The sequence below is a fragment of the Ranitomeya imitator genome, chromosome 1 (genome assembly GCF_032444005.1).
Source record: "Ranitomeya imitator isolate aRanImi1 chromosome 1, aRanImi1.pri, whole genome shotgun sequence".
Lineage (NCBI taxonomy): Eukaryota > Metazoa > Chordata > Amphibia > Anura > Dendrobatidae > Ranitomeya > Ranitomeya imitator.
In genome coordinates, this window is record NC_091282.1 from 178,176,986 (window position 1) to 178,198,639 (window position 21,654).

The window sequence follows — 21,654 nt, forward strand, 5'->3', positions numbered from 1 at the left end:
ACAGCTCACGTAGTATATAGTACAGTCCATGTAGTATAGAACACAGCCCGCGTAGTATATAGCACAGTGCACGTAGTATATAGCACAATCCACGTAGTTTATAGCACAGTGCACGTAGTATATAGCACAGCCACGTAGTATATAGCACAGGCACAGCCCACGTAGTGTAGAGCACAGCCACGTAGTATATAGCACAGCCCACGTAGTATATAGCACTGCCCACGTAGTATATAGCAGTGTGGGCGCCATATCCCTGTTAAAAAAAATAAATAAAAAATTAATAATTAAAATAAAAAATAGTTATATACTCGCCTTCCGGCGGCCCCCGGTTCCAGCCCAGGAGTTAGCGATGCACTCGCGAGGTCCGTTCCCAGTGATGCTTTGCGGCAATAATCCGTGATGACGTAGCTGTCTCGCGTGATCCTACGTCATCTGGGGTCATTTCGCAAACCATTACTGGGAACGGAGCTGCCAAGAACATCGCAAGGATGGGAAAGGCTTTGGGGGCCGCCGGAAGGTGAGAATAGCACGATTTTTTTTATTCTTTTAAATTATTTTTATCATTATATCATTTTACTATTGATGCTGCATAGGCAGCATCAATAGTAAAGCCTGTCGCTGATTGGTTGCTGCCGGCCGGGCGCGACTAATCAGCGACGCTGGATTTCCGTGACAGACGGAAATGGACCTTAGACAATTATATATCTACAGTAGCTTCATTATGTAAACTAGGGGGCAGATCAGTGAGGGATCAGTGACCTGTCATGAATAGCCAATCGGAGCACCATATGAAGACCCCCACAGGCCGCCCCAGAGCACGAGCATAGCATTAACTCAAAACTGAAAATAAAGATTAACCCCTTTACCCCCAATGGTGGTTTGCACGTTATGGACCGGGCCAATTTTTACAATTCTGACCACTGGCCCTTTATGAGGTTATAACTCTGGAACGCTTCAACGGATCCCGGTGATTCTGACATTGTTTTCTCGTGACATATTGTACTTCATGTTAGGCTACTTTCACACTTGAGTTTTTCAGCTTCAGTCACAATCCGTCGTTTTTTTGAGAATGCAGGATTCTGCAAAAAAATTTGCAGGATCCTGCATTTTCCCATAGACTTGCATTAGTGACGGATTGTGACGGATGGCCATCCGTCGCGTCCATAGTGCACTGGATGCGTCGTGTTTTGGCAGACCGTCGGCACGAAAAAAAACGTTCAATGTAATGTTTTTTCGTACGTCGGATCCCCCATTTCCTACCGTGCATGCGTGGCCGGAACTCCGCCCCCTCCTCCCCGGGACTTTACAATGGGCAGCGGATGTGTTGAAAAACTGCATCCGCTGCCCACTTTGTGCCAAATTTTCACAACGTGCGTCGGTACGTCGCGCCGACACTTAGTGACGGACCTGTACCGACGCAGGTGTGAAAGTAGCCTTAGTGGTAAAATATCCTTGACGTTACTTGATTTTAATTGTCAAAATTTCGCCATTTTCCAACTTTGACTTTTCATGCCCTTAAATCACAGAAATATGTCACTCAAAATACTTAATAAGTAACATTTCCCACATGTCCACTTTGCATCAACACAATTTTGGATCCCTTCAGGTGTTTCACAGGAATTTTTGGAATGTTTTTAAAAAAAAAAAAAGTAACTTTTTTTGACAAAATTTTTACTTCAGATCGAATTTGTTTTATTCTTCGAAGGGTAACAGGACAAATTGGACAACAACTTTTGGGGTCCAATTTCTCCTGAGTACGCTGAAACCCCATATGTAAGAGAAAACTACTGTTTGGGCTTAGCTCGGAAAGGATGGAGAATCGTTTTACTTTTTCAACGCAGAATTGTATGGAATTGAGATCGGACGTCATGTTGCGTTTGCAGAGCCCCTGATGTGCCTAAACAGTGGAAACTTCCCAATTCTAACTCCAACCCTAACCCTAATCCCAACCCTAACCATACCCCAAACCCTGACACACCCCTAACCCAACCGTAAATGTAATCCAAACCCTAACCCTAACTTTAGCCCCAACCGTAACCCTAATGGGAAAATGGAAATAAATACATTTTTTAAATTTTATTATTTTTCCCTAACTAAGGCGATGATAAAAGGGGGTTTGATTTTCTATTTATAGCTGGTTTTTATGTTTGGCAGCCGTCACACACTAAAAGACACTTTCTATTCCAAAAAGTATTTTTTGCGTTACCACATTTTGAGAGCTATAATTTTTCCATATTTTGGTCCACAGAGTCGTGTGAGGTCTTGTTTGTTGCTGGACGAGCTGACGTTTTTATTGGTACCATTGTCAGGCACGTGACATTTTCTTATCGCTTTTTATTCAGATTTTTGTTAGGCAGAATGAACAAAAACCAGCAATTCGTGAATTTCTTTTTGGGGGGCGTTTATACCGTTCCGCGTTTGGTAAAATTGATAAAGTAGTTTTATTCTTCGGGTCAGTATGATTACAGCTTTATCTCATTTATGTCATGTTTTGGCTCTTTTATACAATAAAAACTATTTTATAGAAAAAATAATTATTTTTGCATCACTTTATTCTGAGGACTATAACTTTTTATTTTTTTGCTGGTGACGCTGTATGGCGGCTCGTTTTTTTGCGGGACAAGATGTCGTTTTCGGCGGTACCATTTTTTTATAACAGTCTTTTTGATCGCGTGTTATTCCACTTTTTGTTAAGCGGTATGATGATAAAGAATTGTTTTTTGCCTCGTTTTTTATTTTTTTATTTTACGGTGTTCACTGAAGGGGTTAACTAGTGGGACACAGTTTTATAGGTCTGGTCGTTACGGACGCGGCGATACTAAATATGTGTACTTTTGTTGTTTTTTTTTTTTCTTTTATTTACATAAAGAAATGTGTTTATTGGAACAATATATATATTTTTTATTTATTTAAGATTCTTTTTTTTTTTTTACACATATAAATTTTTTTTTTTACTTTGTCCCAGGGTGGGACTTCGTGGTATAGTGTCAGATCGCTGATCTGACTCTTTGCACAGCACTGTGTCAGATCAGCGATCTGACAGGCCGTGCTGCATGCTTGGCCGCACCTGCTCTTAGCAGGCTCTGCAAGCCACCTCCCTGCAGGACCCAGAAGGCCCCTCACGGCCATCTTGGATCCCGGGCCTGCAGGGAGGAGGACGGAGGAGACACTCTGAACAAAGCGATCATATCGCGTTGTTCCGAGGGTCTCGGAAGCACGCAGGAAGCCTCCTCCCTGCGTGATGCTTCTCTATGCTGCTGGAACACTGTGATTATGTTTCAGCTCAGTGTTTCAGGGGTTAATGTGCCGGATGTCAGCTGTGATAAGCAGCCACGATCGGCCGCGCTCCCCCCATGAGCGCGGCTGATCGGTGATGACGTACTATCTCGTCGGTGGTCATAGGGGCCCAGACCACCTCTAAAGGATAGTATGTCTAATGTTAGAAAGTAGCTAAATAACAACCACAAGATGGATTTCATCAACCAAGATATCATTTTAATCAGTATAATGGCTCCAACCTGACACTGTCTGTAGGTTACTGTGCAGAATCCTGCTGACAGGTTCCCTTTAACCCCTTAAGGACCATAGGTATTTCCGTGTTTGCATTTCCATTATTTGTTCCCCTTCTTCCCACAGCCATAACTTTTTTATTTTTCCGTCAATATGGACATATGAGGGCTTGTTTTTTTGCGGGACGAGTTGTACTTTTGAATGTCACCATTGGATTTACCATATCATGTACTGAAAAACGGGAAAAAAATTACAAATGCCGTGAAATTGCAAACGAAAGTTACATTTCCCAATTGTTTTTTGGATTTTTTTTCACCATGTTCACTAAATGCGAAAACTAACCTACCATTATGATAATTCTGGTCATTACGAGTTCACACACACCAAAAATGTCTAGCTTCTTTTTTAAATGGTGAAAAAAAAATCCAAACATATAAAAAAAAAATTCCAAACATTTGAAAAAAAAAAAAAAAATTTGACATTTTCCTGAGACCTGTAGCATCTCCATTTTTCAGGATCTGGTGCTGGGTGAGGGCTTATTTTTTGCGTGCCGCTCTGACATTTTTACTGATACCATTTTGGTGTGTATACGATTTTTTGATCGCCCGTTATTAAATTTCTTTGCAATATTGCAGCGACCAAAAAAAAGCGTAATTCTGGTGTTTTAGATTTTTCTTTCTCACTACACCTTTTACCGATTGGATTAATTCTTTTTATATATGGATAATCGGGCAATTCTGAAGGCAGCTATACTAAATATGTGTATATATATATATATATATATATATATATATATATATATATATATATATATATATATATATATATATATATATATATATACATACACACACACAGTCATGGCCAAAAGTATTGACACCCCTGCAATTCTGTCAGATAATACTCATTTTCTTCCTGAAAATGATTGCAAACACAAATTCTTTGGTATTATTATCTTTATTTTATTTGTCTTAAATGAAAAAACAAAAAAGAGAATGAAGCAAAAAGCAAAACATTGATCATTTCACACAAAACTCCAAAAATGGGCCAGACAAAAGTATTGGCACCCTCAGCCTAATACTTGGTTTCACTTCCGGTAGCCATCAATGTGTTTCTTACAAAGCTCTGCTGGAATTTTAGACCATTCTTCTTTGGCACACTGCTCAAAGTCCCTTATATTTGAAGGGTGCCTTCTCCAAACTGCCATTTTTAGATGTCTCCACAGGTGTTCTATGGGATTCGGGTCTGGACTCATTGCTGGCCACCTTTGAAGTCTCCAGTGCTTTCTCTCAAACCATTTTCTAGTGCTTTTTGAAGTGTGTTTTGGGTCATTGTCCTGCTGGAAGACCCATGACCTCTGAGGGAGACCCAGCTTTCTCACACTGGGCCCTACATTATGCTGCAAAATTTGTTGGTAGTCTTCAGACTTCATAATGCCATGCACATGGTCAAGCAGTCCAGTGCCAGAGGCAGCAAATAAACCCCAAAACATCAGGGAACCTCCGCCATGTTTGACTGTAGGGACCGTGTTCTTTTCTTTGAATGCCTCTTTTTTTCTCCTGTAAACTCTATGCTGATGCCTTTGCTCAAAAAGCTCTACTTCTGTCTCATCTGACCAGAGAACATTCTTCCAAAACGTTTTAGTTTTTTTCAGGTAAGTGTTGGCAAACTCCAGCCTGTTTTTTTTATGTCTCGGGGTAAGAAGTGGGGTCTTCCTGGGTCTCCTACCATACAGTCCCTTTTCATTCAGACGCCGACGGATAGTACGGGTTGACACTGTTGTACCCTCGGACTGTAGGTCAGCTTGAACTTGTTTGGATGTTAGTCGAGGTTCTTTATCCAACATCCGCACAATCTGGCGTTGAAATCTCTTGTCAATTTTTCTTTTTCGTTCACATCTAGGGAGGTTAGCCACAGTGCCATGGGCTTTAAACTTCTTGATGGCACTGCGCACGGTAGACACAGGAACATTCAGGTCTTTGGAGATGAACTTGTAGCCTTGAAATTGCTCATGCTTCCTCACAATTTGGTTTCTCAAGTCCTCAGACAGTTCTTTGGTCTTCTTTCTTTTCTCCATGCTCAATGTGGTACACACAAGGACACAGGACAGAGGTTGAGTCCACTTTAATCCATGTCAACTGGCTGCAAGTGTGGTTTAGTTATTGCCAACACCTGTTAGGTGCCACAGGTAAGTTACAGGTGCTGTTAATTACACAAATTAGAGAAGCATCACATGATTTTTCGAACAGTGCCAATACATTTGTCCACCCCCTTTTTTATGTTTGGTGTGGAATTATATCCAATTTGGCTTAAGGACAATTCCTTTTGTGTGTTTTTATTTAAGACAAATTAAATGAAGATGATAATACCAAATAATTTGTGTTTGCAATCATTTTCAGGAAAAAAATGAGTATTATCTGACAGAATTGCAGGGGTGTTAATACTTTTGGCCATGACTGTGTGTATATATCTATCTATCTATCTATCTATATATATATATATATATATATATATATATTATTGTTTTATTTTGAATGGGGGTGATTTGAACTTTTACATTTTTTTTTTAAATACATTTTTTGAAAACTTTTTTTTTTTTTTTTTGTATGCTTCAATAGTCTTCATGGAAAACTAGAAGCTGCCATAAACCTATCGGCTCTGCTACATAGAGGCGATGATCAGATGGCCTGTATGTAGCAGAATTAATGAATTTCTAGGAGCTGCAACCACTGGGTGGCTGTCATAGCAATCTGGCTATGACGACCATAGAGGTCTGCAGAAGACATCTGGTGGTCATGCCAACCCATCGGTGACACGCGATCACCAATGGGCGGATTTCCGGCGTGCTTATGGAAGCATGTGTTAAATGCCGTTGTCAGAGTTTGATCAGCTATCGTGTCGGCTGAAGCCCGCATAATACATGGGGAGGCGTCCAGTGACGGATAGATCCATCATTGGACGTTAAGGGGTTAAGGAAAGAGATGCCTTCTTTTGATTTAATACTTAGTATTGAAGAAGAATTTTGGTTCTGTTGGACTATGTGTGCCAAAAATTTACTGGATTGATTATCTAGTTCACAATATGTTTTGGAGAAAAAAAAGCTTCCTCTGTGCCTTTTCATGTAAGTAAGTCAGATATTCTCTTCCCTTCCCCAGCCACCTATGTAAAGAATCATCTGAGGGATTATTAACATATTCAGATTCCAATATTTTACAGTCCTCGGCCAGCTTCCTTTCCCCAATAGCAGATTTCCTCTTAATATATTAGATCGTAGACCTAACGCAGCCACTCAAATAGGCTTTAAACGTGTCCTAAACTATAAGCTTATCTGGAAAGTCTTCATGGTCCATCATAAAGACTTTCAGTTGATCAGATATTTTGTCATGTTCTCCTTTGAGAGACAACCAAAATGGATGAATGCGAAATTTCTTAGGTCTATTTGGACCTGCTAACTGTAGATGTATTTCCAATGGGGCATGATCTGATACTGCTCTTGGAAGTTATTCAATTCTACTCAAGTCAGTAAATACATCATCATTTCTAAAAACATGTTCAATTCTGGTATCCAACAGGAGAATTCCCTCTTAAATGGGTGCTGCTGTCTCCATAAGTCAATCCAGCCCATTTCTGAAATAAATGTGTAGAGTAGTATTTCCGCTAGTAATGGGTCTATTGTTTGTGGGGTTCATCCTATCCAATTGTACATTAAGTATCATATTAAAATCCCCCATACATAGAATTTTGTCCTGAAGCTCACTATATAGAGGGAGCCTCTTTGAAATTTTATTAGTCTATGACACTTATCTGTCAAAGATTTTGTTTTCCATAAAGCACAAATATCCAGGATGTAAGCATGAATCTTCAATATGGCTACTAACATTGAATTTTTCTTCCACTGACCTAAATTTAGTTATAGACATTGATATTAACTACATGAGACATTTCCTTTAATTCAGGGAATCTGAAAGTTGCCCAAAAAATTCAAGTGCACCTGTGCCCCCTATCTAAATCCGCAGAATTTGACCATGCCTCAAGATCCAGAACCCGACATAACAGGCTGCTGGCAGTTCTTAGTTACCGTCTGTTAATTATATTTTAATTTTGTGTCAGTGATAAGGATATTAGGAAATGTGCTAATTGTAAATTAGAATCTCAGTTTTTAGAAGATACTGAGCAAAAGTTAACATAAGACATTAAGACAGTGGTCTTCAGCTGAATGTCTGATATACACCACCATAAACTGAGGGATCAGATTTTCATGTTGTGGATTACATGTTGACCAGTATTGATAAGGAAAAAATAAGAATTGCACCAAAATGATGCAAATCCCTTAGTTATGCGTTTACTTCTTGAAATCCACTATTGTGTTTAGTTTAAATATAATGCAAGATACTGACCCAAATACCCAGAGTGGTTTTCGTTTTCAGTCCACCATAAATGTGACTTACATTGTAGTTGTACTTGCATTCATTCATTCATTCATTCATTCATTCATTCATACATACAGTTGTATGACAAAGTGTTTGCCCCATTCCCGATTTCCTATTCTTTTGCATGTTAGTCACACAAATGTAAATTAAAAAATTAGACAAAATGCAGGTTTTAAATAAAGGTCTTTATTATTAAGAAAACCAGAAATCCAGACCTATAGGGCTCTGTATGAAAAAGTGATTGCCCCCCCATCTTAACACATTAATTAACTTTGGTTTATCGCTAGGGTGGATCGAATAGCTTCGGATACCTGGAGCGCTCCCGATAATCAGCTGTTCGGTGCCACGCGGCTGTGTGACAGTCACAAGAAATGCATGGAGAGCTCAACAATCAGGCTCTCCATGCATGTGTTGTGACTGTGAAACAGCTGCGACACATGCAGCTCCAGCGCCGGTCAGCTGGTTATCGGGCGCGCTTCAGGTATCCAGGTTACTGATGCAGTTATTCGGGAAGCGCTATAGCTATTTGGATAATCACTTATCCGAAGCTATTCGATCAACCCTAATTAACACATCTTTGAGAAGCAGAATTAAAATTCCCCAGCAACAAGCACGCCTGATAACTGCCGTACCTGTTCTCAATCAAGAAAAGTTTCTCAAAAGCTAGACATAATACCGCGATCCAATTTACTGACCGTGGGAACATACCCTAAAGTTTTGTGACTCCAGTGAACCAGAGTGAAAGCCATTTTCCACAGATGACAAAAACATTGAATAGTGGTGAACCTTCCCAAGAGCTGCCGGCCGACCAAAATTACCCAAGAGTGCAGCTTCTCCTCATCAGGAGGTCACCAAAGACCCCTCGACAACATCCAAAGAGCTGCAGGCCTCACTTGCCTCAGTTAAGGTCAGTGTTCATGACTCCAGCATAAGAATGAGTCTGGGCAAAAATGGCCTGCATGGCAGAGTTCCAAGGCAAAAACCACTTGTGAGCAATAAGAACATAAAGGCTCATCTCCGTTTTGCCATAAAACAACTTGATGATCCCCCAAGTCTTTTGGGAGAATACTTTGTTGACTGACGAGACAAAAGTGGAACTTTTTGGAAGGTGTATGCCCCATTACATGTGACATAGAAGTAACACAACATTTCAGAAAAGGAATATCATACCAACAGTAAAATATGGTGGTGGTGGTGTGGTGGTCTGGTTTGCTGCTTCAGGACCTGGAAGACTTGCTGTGGTAAATGGAACATTGAATTCTGCTGTCTAACAAAAAATCATGACGGAGAATGTACGGTAATTTGTTCAAGACCTCAAGCTGAAGCATATTTGGGATATGTAGCAGGACAATAATCCAAAACACACAAGCAAGTCCACCTCTGGCTTAAAAAACAAAATTAAGACTTTGGAGTGGACTAGTCAAAGTCCTGACCTTAATCCGATTGAAATGCTGTGGCATGACCTTAAAATGGAGGTTCATGCTCGGAAATCCTCCAAAGGGGTTGAATTGCTTCAATTCTGCAAAGATGAGTGGGCAAAAACTAGAGCGTTGTAAAAGACTCATTACCAGTTTTTGCAAACGCTTGATTGTAGTTTTTGTTGCTAAGGAAAGCACAACTAGTTATTAGGTTTAGGGGCAATCACTTTTTTACATAGGACCCTGTAGGTTTGGATTTCTATTTCCCTTAATAATAAAGTCCTCCATTTAAAAACTGCATTTTGCGTTTCCTTTCGTTATCTTTGTTTAACCCCTTTACCCCCAAGGGTGGTTTGCACGTTAACGACCGGGCCAATTTTTACAATTCTGACCATTGTCCCTTTATGAGGTTATAACTCTGGAACGCTTCAACGGATCCCAGTGATTCTGACATTGTTTTCTCGTGACATATTGTACTTCATGATAGTGGTAAAAATTCTTTGATAGTACCTGCGTTTATTTGTGAAAAAAACGGAAATTTGGCGAAAATTATGAAAATTTCGCAATTTTCCAACTTTGAATTTTTATGCAATTAAATCACAGAGATATGTCACACAAAATACTTAATAAGTAATATTTCCCACATGTCTACTTTACATCAGCACAATTTTGGAACCAAAATTCTTTTTTGTTAGGGAGTTATAAGGGTTAAAAGTTGACCAGCAATTTCTCATTTTTACAACACCATTTTTTTTCAGAGACCACATCTCATTTGAAGTCATTTTGAGGGGTCTATATGATAGAAAATACCCAAGTGTGACACCATTCTAAAAACTGCACCCCTCATGGTGCTCAAAACCACATTCAAGAAGTTTATTAACCCTTCTGGTGCTTCACAGGAATTTTTGGAATGTTTAAATAAAAATGAACATTTAACTTTTTTTCACAAAAAATTTACTTCAGCTCCAATTTGTTTTATTTTACCAAGGGTAACAGGAGAAAATGGACCCCAAAAGTTGTTGTACAATTTGTCCTGAGTACACCGCTACCCCATATGTGGGGGTAAACCACTGTTTGGGCGCCTGACAGAGCTCGGAAGCGAAAGAGCGCCATTTGACTTTTCAATGCAAAATTGACTGGAATCGAGATGGGACACCATGTTGCGTTTGGAGAGCCCCTGATGTGCCTAAACATTGAAACCCCCCACAAGTGACACCATTTTGGAAAGTAGACCCCCTAAGGAACTTCTCTAGAGGTGTGGTGAGCACTTTGACCCACCAAGTGCTTCACAGAAGTTTATAATGCAGAACCGTAAAAATAAAAAATCATATTTTTTCACAAAAATTATCTTTTCACCCCCAATTATTTATTTTCCCATGGGTAGGGGAAGAAATTGGACCCCAAAAGTTGTACAATTTGTCCTGAGTACGCTGATACCCCATATGTGGGGGTAAACCACTGTTTGGGCGCATGGGAGATCTCGGAAGGGAAGGAGCGCCGTTTGACTTTTCAATGCAAAATTGACAGGAATTGAGATGGGACGCCATGTTGCATTTAGAGAGCCACTGATGTGCCTAAACATTGAAACCCCCCACAAGTGACACCATTTTGGAAAGTAGACCCCTAAGGAACTTATCTAGATGTGTGGTGAGCGCTTTGACCCACCAAGGGCTTTACAGAAGTTTATAATGCAGAGCCGTAAAAATAAAACTAAAATTTTTTCCCACAAAAATTATTTTTTAGCCCCCAGTTTTGTATTTTCCCGAGGGTAACAGGAGAATTTGGACCCCAAAATTTGTTGTCCAATTTGTCCTGAGTACGCTGATACCCCACATGTGGGGGGAACCACTGTTTGGGCGCATGGGAGGGCTCGGAAGGGAAGGAGTGCCATTTGGAATGCAGACTTAGATGGAATAGTCTGCAGGCGTCACATTGCGTTTGCAGAGCCCCTAATGTACCTAAACAGTAGAAACCCCCCACAAGTGACCCCATATTGGAAACTAGACCCCCCAGGGAACTCATCTAGATGTGTGGTGAGAACTTTGAACCCCCAAGTGTTTCACTACAGTTTATAACGCAGAGCCGTGAAAATAAAAAATCTTTTTTTTTTCCCACAAAAATTATTTTTTAGCCCCCAGTTTTGTATTTTCCCAAGGGTAACAGGATAAATTGGACCCCAAAAGTTGTTGTCCTATTTGTCCTGAGTACGCTGATACCCCATATGTTGGGGTAAACCCCTGTTTGGGCACACGGGAGAGCTCGGAAGGGAAGGAGCACTGTTTTACTTTTTCAACGCAGAATTGGCTGGAATTGAGATCGGACGCCATGTCGTGTTTGGAGAGCCCCTGATGTGCCTAAACAGTGGAAACCCCCCAATTATAACTGAAACCCTAATCCAAACACACCCCTAACCCTAATTCCAACGGTAACCCTAACCACACCTCTAACCCTGACACACCCCTAACCCTAATCCCAACCCTATTCCCAACTGTAAATGTAATCTAAACCCTAACCCTAACTTTAGCCCCAACCCTAACTGTAGCCCCAGCCCTAGCCCTAACCCTAGCCCTAACCCTAGCCCTAACCCTAGCCCTAGCCCTAACCCTAGCCCTAACCCTAACCCTAGCCCTAACCCTAGCTCTAACCCTAGCCCTAACCCTAATCCTAAACCTAGCCCTAACCCTAGCCCTAACCCTAGCCCTAACCCTAGCCGTAATGGGAAAATGGAAATAAATTTTTTTAATTTTTCCCTAACTAAGGGGGTGATGAAGGGGGGTTTGATTTACTTTTATAGCGAGTTTTTTAGCGGATTTTTATGGTTAGCAGCCGTCACACACTGAAAGACGCTTTTTATTGCAAAAAATATTTTTTGCGTTACCACATTTTGAGAGCTATAATATTTCCATATTTTGGTCCACAGAGTCTTGTGAGGTCTTGTTTTTTGCGGGATGAGTTGACGTTTTTATTGGTAACATTTTCTGGCACGTGACATTTTTTGATCGCTTTTTATTCCGATTTTTGTGAGGAAGAATGACTAAAAACCATCTATTCATGAATTTCTTTTGGGGAAGGCGTTTATACCGTTCCGCGTTTGGTAAAATTGATAAAGCAGTTTTATTCTTCGGGTCAGTACGATTACAGCGACACCTCATTTATATCATTTTTTTATGTTTTGGCGCTTTTATACGATAAAAACTATTTTACAGAAAAAATAATTATTTTTGCATCGCTTTATTCTCAGGACTATAACTTTTTTATTTTTTTGCTGATGATGCTGTATGGTGGCTCGTTTTTGCGGGACAAGATGACGTTTTCAGCGGTACCATGGTTATTTATATCGTCTTTTTGATCGCGTGTTATTCCACTTTTTGTTCGGCGGTATGATAATAAAGCGTTGTTTTTTGCTTCGTTTTTTTTTTCTTCTTACGGTGTTTACTGAAGGGGTTAACTAGTGGGCCAGTATTATAGGTCGGGTCGTTATGGACGGTGCGATACTAAATATGTGCACTTTTATTGTTTTTTTTTTTTAAATTTAGATGAAGAAATGTATTTATGGAAATAATATATATATTTTTTTTTCATTATTTAGGAATATTTTATTTATTTATTTTTTTTTAAATTTGGAAATTTTTTTTTTAACTTTTTTATTTTGTCCCAGGGGGAGACATCACAGAGCAATGATCTGACAGTTTGCATAGCACTCTGTCAGATCACTGATCTGACTTACAGTGCTGCAGGCTTCACAGTGCCTGCTCTGAGCAGGCTCTGTGAAGCCACCTCCCTCCCTGCAGGACCCGGATCCGCGGCCATCTTGGATGCGGGCCTGGAGCAGGCAGGGAGGGAGGTAAGACCCTCGCAGCAACGCGATCACATCACGTTGCTGCGGGGGGCTCAGGGAAGCCCGCAGGGAGCCCACTCCCTGCGCGGTGCTTCCCTGTACCGCCGGCACATCGCGATCATCTTTGATCGCGGTGTGCCGGGGGTTAATGAGCCGGGGGTGGTCCGTGACCGCTCCTGGCACATAGTGCCGGATGTCAGCTGCGATAAGCAGGTGACACCCGGCCGCGATCGGCGGCGCTCCCCCCGTGAGCGCTGCCGATCGCATATGACGTACTATCCCATCGGTGGTCATACGGGCCCACCCCACCTCGACGGGGTAGTACGTCTAATGTCAGAAAGGGGTTAATATTTAAATTTGTTGGTTATCTTAAACATTGAAATATGACACACGCAAAAGAATAAGAAATCAGTAAGGGGGCAAACATTTTTTTTTTTTACACAACTGTACATGCATGCATGCATGCATGCATGCATACATACATACATACATACATACATACATACATACCTAGTGGCATGTAAAAACTTTGCACCCCTGGTCAAAATTACTGTTATTGTGAACAGTTAAGCAAGAAGAAGATGAAATGATCTCTAAAAGGGCTAAAGTTAAAGAGGACACATTTTCTTTTGTGTTTTAGGGAAAAAAATATTTTCGTCTTACATTTTAAAAATGACAAAAAGTAAAATGGGCTGATGCTAAAGTTTGGCCACCCTGCATTATTAGTACCTAGTAGCACCCCTTTTTGGAAGTATTTAGATTGCAAATGCTTTTTGTAGCCAGACAAGAGTCTTTCAATTCTTGTTTGAGGGATTTTCATCCATTATTCCTTTTAAAATTCTTCTAGCTCTTTGAGATTCCTGGGTCTTCTTGCATGCACTGATATTTTAAGTTTTAGCCACAGATTTTCAATGACAATCACATCAGAGGACTGTGAGGGTCATTGTAAAACCTTCATCCTTTTGAGATGCTTAAGACAAAGTCTATAAGAAGAGTTAGAGGCAAAACACCTCCATATTCAAATAATGGAACACATCCCCAAATGCCTAAGTATTGGGGAGTAAGGAGGGTCCATTGCGAAAAAATACGTTTAAAAAGTAGATTTTTAATTAACATATGTATAAAATATGACGTTTAAAAATTCAAGCAGATAGAACAGAATAATGACAAAAGTCGTGCGGTGACATACATAATTAGGTAAATTAATGTTGTAAAGAAAATATATGTATGTATGTGTGTGTGTTTGTGTGTATGTATGTATGTATGTATATATATATATATATATATATATATATATATATATATATATATATATATATTATACATTACACATTATACACACACCAGAACACCAAGTAAATAATGAATGACAAGAACAAAGCTCCAGGTCTTTGATTCAGGCTGTACTGTCTGGGAAACAATAATTCAATTCATATATGTTATTGGTCAAAAAATGGTTAGGGTTCCATGTAATCAATTTATAAAGTGGTTAGTGCAGTGGTCGTAAACTGGGAACCTGTCCCTTAAATACAGATACAGTAGATCAGACAGAAGAGTCAAAATGAAATCAGTGACCATTCCTGTCATGTGGCACAACAGTTGCTGACCTTTTCCTCTTTGGAGAGTCTACTTGCATATGTAAATGAGTTATCCACTACTGTGACATCCCCTTCTCAGTTATATTCTCACTTCTAAAATGGAAGCCTGCACTCGCATCAAATGCTTGAGCCTCTCCAGTGACTGTAGCACTGGATTTCCCAGCATAACATTATGTCGTCACGTGAGCCCTGCAGCCAATCAGCAGCCACGCCACTCTCCTTTCTTTCGGGCGTAACGGACATCTGGAGGAAGTCGGAGAGAAGGAGCAGCTCTCACTACTTCATGATGTCAGTTTTGTCCAAAGGAAATGAGAATGAGGAGTCCTCTGATTGGTGTCTGGACTCTCGTGACCTCATATGAGACCCAGCACAGACGTCCCTGAAATGGCGCCAACACCAGAGGTGAGTTTAGGCTGTAATGGTTTTAGAAGGGGGAATATAGCAATTGAGAAGGTGTTGTCAGAGTCTCTTTAGACTAGCCTGGCACTCTCCACGAGGAGAAACTTTACCCCTTTACCTAGCAGAGCCTCTACCCCAGTCAAACCCGTGCTCCTGCTTTGCACTAATAAGGACAGACACCCAAAAATACTTGTCTGCAAGGTGACTGTCTAGTTTCTGATTCAAAATTTTTTCTATTGTTTTTATAATGCATAACAAAAACAATCAACAGGTTCATTCGAACACACCATATGGCATATTAGCTAATGAAATGGAGAATTGTTTAGTTACATGAAAACAAACAACTCCACACGGTATCAACAGTAGTTTGCAAAAGACAATTGACAACCTGTTACACTAAATAACAAGGAAAAGAAAAAAGAGAAATGTTTATAGGGACCTTGAGGACAAAACACTAAGACAGATGGTGTATGTACTATAATACCGGCATATCAAATATTGTATAAGGATAAGGCAGAAATTATCTTACCTCATTTTGGTACATTGGTGAGGATAGGAAGGATTCCCAATGAAACCATTTCGCAGCCACTTTGTTAGCTGCCTCTTGTGTATGGGCTATCGGATTCCATCTGTGAACTCTATCCACCTCCCCAAACCATTCCTCCGGCGAAGGCGGGTCTAAAGACTTCCAGTGTCATGGAATTACCACTTTAACGGCCTGAAGAAGGTGCCTCAATAACAATTTCTTGAAAGCATGCTTAGGCATGGGAAACAAATAGTAGAATTGCTTCTGGGCTTTTAGGGATTGACACCCCCGTCATTTCTTTAACTGCTTTAGGAACACTGTCCCAGAAGGCCGCCAAGGCTGGCTATGCCCACCATATATGCAACATCGAACCCACATGGGCCCCACATCGCCCGCACAAGTTTGATACTCTCCGGGAACCATTTATATAAGACCAAGGGAACACGATACCCTCTAGATCAGAGATCCCCAACGTTTTTGACCTTGAGAGCCACATTCAGCTCTGAGAGAGGGTCAGCAGCCACATCCAGCCTTGAGAGAAAGTCGCGAGCCACATTCAGCTCCCGTCCCCTCACAATAGTGGCAACCAAAGCCCCCATTACAGGCATAATGGTTAACCTAAGCTTTTCCACAAAAATCACGCAAAAGCAGTATACTAAGATCCAGGGGTTCCCACAATACCCCCCATTCAGTATTCTAATATAAAGTACTCCCAAGACACTGTCACATCCAGCTTCAAACACCTCCTCTGACAGGTGGTATCATCTTGTCTCCAGCATACCATACTTAAATCATCTCAAAACCCCTAAGACCAGTTTATGTGCATTCAGATCTGCTCTTCTGTGCAGGGCTGCTCACAAAATTCACCATTTTCAGATTTGCTCTTCATACCTGTTTGCTAGAACTGGAGCTAATTCACCAAGCTGACAGACAGCCACGAGCCACAATTCATGGGACCGCAAGCCACATGTGGCTCCGGAGCTACAGGTTGGGGACCCCTGCTCTAGATACTATTTTATAACAGTTGGCTAAATTAGATTTATGAGAGAGATGGAAACATTTATACCATTGTTCTATTGTAAAGGATTGACGGAGCTCCATTTCCCACGCTTTATAAAAAGGGGGAAGCTTATTCGGATTACTATCCAATAGAAGCTTATAGATATCGGATATTGCCTGTACAGGGTTAGTGGGAGCCATACATAGGGATTCAAACGAAGAAAGGGGGCACACCCATTAAAAATGATTGGCAAATGTAGAGAAAAATGCTCTAGTTGAATATATTCAAAAGAATATCTCTTTCTGTGGACGATCACCTAAAATAGCTGAGAGGGGAAGCAATACACCCTCAGGGGCCACATTATAAAGACGCAAGGGGTTTCTCTTGGAGCTACCCAAATAAAGGCTTGAAGAGTCACCGCATGGGAATTTTGGGTTATCTGTTATTTGGGATAACGGTCCTAATGGGTCAATTAGAATTCACTTTATGCTGGGAATGTGGATAGTGTTGAGTGTTTGCCTGAGACTAAATGGAATAGAGATGTTATTTCGGACCAAAATAGGCCAAGTCCATGGTAGAGTGGAAACTGATGTATGACAAGACTCATAGGCCATATGTACCCACAGTTTAGATTCTCTGCAGTGCTGAATATCTAAGATTCTTGCATTGGCAGATGCAAGATAGTATTTTCGGCAGTGTGGCATACCTATACCCCTAAATCCTTTGGAAGCACCAAAGCAGTATTATGAATTCTTGGACGCCCCGCCGACCAAACAAATTGGCTGAATTTAAGTTGGACCCTCATCCAGATGGAGGATGGGATATATATGTCGGGATAGTTTGTAGTAAATACAAAAGTCTGGGCAATACAGTCATTTTGAGGATGTTAAAGTTCAAGTCAAAAAGCTCTGATAAATCTGCCGAAATAAGGGTGGGGGAGTGCCTAGTTTGACTTCTTATCTTAAGTCACTTGGCAAGTCTTGTTAAAAGATCGATATTGCCTTTTTGGATTGCTGCACCCAGTGTCTTTTGAGTTTCTGTTCTCTTCCTTTCTCAAAAGGCTATTTACTTTTTATTTTATATATATATATGTGTTTTTTTTAATCCCCTCTCTTTAGTATTGTGCTGTTGTTAAGTCGGAAACAGGCTCTGGAAGAGTTAAAGCAGTCAGTTCAGCACCTCAAGTGTACAGAAACCAAGTTATCTGCTCAGAAGGAGCTGCTTGATCAGAAAGTTCAAGAGAATGAAGGGAAGGAACCCCCTCCTGTAGTAAATTATGAAGAAGATGCCAGATCGGTCACTTCTATGGTAAGCGGCTTTGTTTAATTCAGTCATGTTAATCGTTGTAGAAGTGCGGGGACAGGTGCAGAGTGGTCCATAGAGCTCTTGTGTTTACTTTTTCCAGTATTAACGTTATACTGGTATATCATATTGGTAAATGCAGTACACTGAACATTTTCCCCCGCTCCCCAATTCTAGGCACCTCCAGGGTCATTATAGCTAACCATTTGCTCAATGCAGGATTCAATAAACCATCTCAGACAGATGTCTGTCCAGCCTCTTTTTGATGACTTCCATTGAAGGAGAACTCACCACCTCTCGTGGCATCCTGCTCCACTCATTGATCACCCTCACTGTCAAATTTTTTTTTTCTAATATCTAATCTGTTTTTCCTCCCTTTCAATTTGATTCCATTGTTTCTCGTGTTTCCATGTCCAAATAAGAATAAAGATGATCTCTCTACATTGTAACATCCTGTCAGATATTTGTAGACGGCTACTAAGTCTCCTTTTAGCCTTCTTTTTTGCAACTAAACATTCCCAGATCCTTTAACCGTTCCTCGTAGGACATAGTTTGCAGTCTGCTCACCATCCTGGTAGCTCTTCTCTGAACTTACTCCAGGTTGGCCCATATGGCTGTGGTTTTATTGTGGGCCTTGTCATTTTACCTTTATATTATGTAATATGTGTGTAGTTCTAAAATATGAACAATACATTATATATTTATTTTATAATCAAAAGTTTTAGTACAGGAGAAAAAAACCAGCTTGAAACCATATAGATATGATCTTTTCTGACCTTTTTACATTAAGTATTGCAGGTGGGCCAAAGTAATGTCATATGCACCAAGCCTCTGCACCATATTCTGCAGCAGGGTGTGCGCTCTCGCATCACAAAGTGAAGGTCCATTTACACATGATGATTTCCATGGTTGGGCTCCATACCGTTCCATGGTTTACAATATGTGAAAACGACTCTCCTCTGAATGGGCTGAAATGCAATAAAAGACATCGCCTATGGACTAGTGTCCTTGTTTCTGGAAAACGTCTGACCAGATATGTTGAGTCTCCTGCATGTATTGAGCTCTAGACTCATTGTCTGTGACAGATATCTAAGGCCGGGTTCACATTAGCGTTTGAGTCTGCAGCGTGGCGCTGCGGACTTCTTTCCTTAAGCTCCGGCTACTTCCACTTGCGTCCTGCGTACCGATCTTTAACATTGTGTAGGCAGGGACATGCGTTGTATGCAGATGCGTCCGCGTACGTCTTTTTGATGTGCCCGCCGAATGCAAGAAAATGCAACCTGTTGAGTTCGGAGAGCACTTCAAAATGACGCACGCGGACGCATCCACATACGACGCATGTCCCTGCATACACAGTGTTAAAGATAGGTACGCAGGACGCATGCGGAAGTAGGCGGAGCTTAAGGAAAGCAGTCCGCAGTACCACGGACTCAGACGCAAATGTGAACCCGGCCTGAGTCCATGGGCAGGTGAGCAGCTCTGGATTGTTCCGTATGATCTAGAGCGCAGGAGTGGCCACGTGAAGCATTTCTCACAAACTACAGTGCGTGTTTCACATTCGCAGCATCACAATTCCTCTTGTGGGTGCGCTGAGGCTTATATGTGGATTTCCCCGTAAATTAGCATGAGATACAGAGGATCTCAAGTAAAAACTCAAGCATTTGTAGTGTTTTTCCACTGACTATCAATAAAGTTTTGTCAATGCCATGTACCAGGAAGTATCAAAAACAAAACCGCTTTATTTAATCCATGACACACCGAAAAGACAAAGGCACAGCGTCAAAGACGCAATAAAAATACATGTAATAGGTGCAGAAATGCTGCAACATCATAAACTCTCCAAAATCTTGAGAAAATAACCCAACGGTATAGATCGGCGCTGGTTTGTAGATCTATTTGACACCTTATTCGAGCACGTTCATCACTAAAGATGAGCGAATGTGATCGGGTCAGGGCTTATTGGGCAAGCTTTAGAGCTTGCCGAATAAGCTGCAGAGGGAACCCGGATACATGGAGCGTGCCGGCTGGTTATCTGTCCGGCTCCGCAGCTGCATGTGTCGCTGTGTAACAAGCACGGCACATATATGGATGGACAGCCTGTTTGTTGGGCTCTCCATGCATGTGCTGTGACAGTAGCACAGCTGCGACACGTGACCAGCCGGCACTCTCCATGTATCCGGGTTCCCTCTGCAGCTTATTCGGCACACGCTATAGCTTGCCCAGTAAGCCCTGACCCGATCAAAGCCGCTCACCTGTACTCATCACTAGTCACTATATTTAATGCTGTTTTAGGAACAAAAGAGATTATTTTTGATAAATGGCATTTACTGGAGGGCTGTGGTTTCCGCTACCTTTTGCATATTTGGTATTGCCACATTCATAAAAGTCCGATCTATGAAAATGTTATATTATTCAATCAATACCGTAAAGGGAAGAAAAGCCAGAATTATCTCTTTTCCTGTTTGTACTCCTCCCAAAATTACAATATGAATTGCAAAAAGGTTGCAAAATTTTTAATGAAACCCATTTGCCAAAAAATGGTTAGCCCCAAATCCATGCATTTAAGAATAAGGATTTGCAGATACGGAAATATAAAGAGTTTGTAGAACGTTTAGCTAAAGAGTTAGTAAAGGTTTGCTAAGCACAGGGAAGACAGTATTAAAATAAAGGTTAAATCTCCAATCTCCAAGCTGCTGCTTTGTTTCCCAGTGCTCTCTGAGTACTAGTCCGGCAGTGGCCCATGCTGTACACACGTGACTGCTGCAGTCTCGCTGCTCGTGGGCAGGCGCATGCATCTGCAGCATGTCATCACTGGGGGAAAGTAAGGGGAGATAAAAATAAAGACTATAGATCCCTGGAGCGTCTGCGCTGTAGGTAGCGTCTGATCTGGAGCGTCTGTGCTGGAGCGTCTGTGCTGTAGGTAGCGTCTGCGCTGTAGGTAGCATCTGATCTGGAGCGTCTGTGCTGGAGCGTCTGCGCTGTAGGTAGCGTCTGATCTGGAGCGTCTGTGCTGGAGCGTCTGTGCTGTAGGCAGCGTCTGCGCTGTAGGTAGCGTCTGCGCTGGAGCGTCTGTGCTGGAGCGTCTGATCTGGTGCATCTGTGCTGGAGCGTCTGATCTGGAGCGTCTGCTGGAGCTACGGCGGTTTGAGCAGGTTTATAGATTTGTTTTTTAGATTCCCATCCCTTTTTTTTTTAACCCTTACATTATTTTAAAACAGATCACATTTTGTCTTACCCATAATGTTCTAGCTTTTTTCACATAGACTTTTTTTTTTTTTTAAATTAGTATGGCCATTGTACTTATTTTTCAATGTTTTAAAGGTTTTGAATTAATGTAATGATAGCTTTCCTTGTTTTTGTACACTCATCGATCTTCACTTTTTTTGCTCGTCATTGATCACCTTCATACTCTGTTCCTATTGCTATATTATGTATCAGGCTTGAGGTTGCAGTATACGCATTTGAGAGGTTACCTAAAATTTACCACTAGGTGGAGCTCTATGACAAGACATATTTATAGTATTGTTTTACTATTGTTGCTCCATTGTCCTTTTTTTGTCCTATAGTTTGGAAATTAAATAACTCCTAAATAGTAATTGGCATCTAAGCTTTTCTTTCTATTAATCAGTATTT

General features: G+C 41.0%; 1 protein-coding gene across 4 annotated transcripts in view; it reads left to right on the forward strand.

Moving 5' to 3' along the window:
- FER (FER tyrosine kinase) overlaps positions 1-21,654 on the forward strand; it is a 485,813-nt gene that overhangs the window by 144,779 nt on the left and 319,380 nt on the right. For 3 of the 4 annotated variants that reach the window (XM_069752566.1, XM_069752558.1, XM_069752574.1), the window contains exon 11: positions 17,838-18,027. In XM_069752566.1, coding sequence (XP_069608667.1) covers positions 17,838-18,027 — 190 coding nt within the window. Of the gene's footprint in view, positions 1-17,837; positions 18,028-18,198; positions 18,293-21,654 lie in introns of those variants that run through there. The other variant, XM_069752583.1, reaches the window with a different exon arrangement.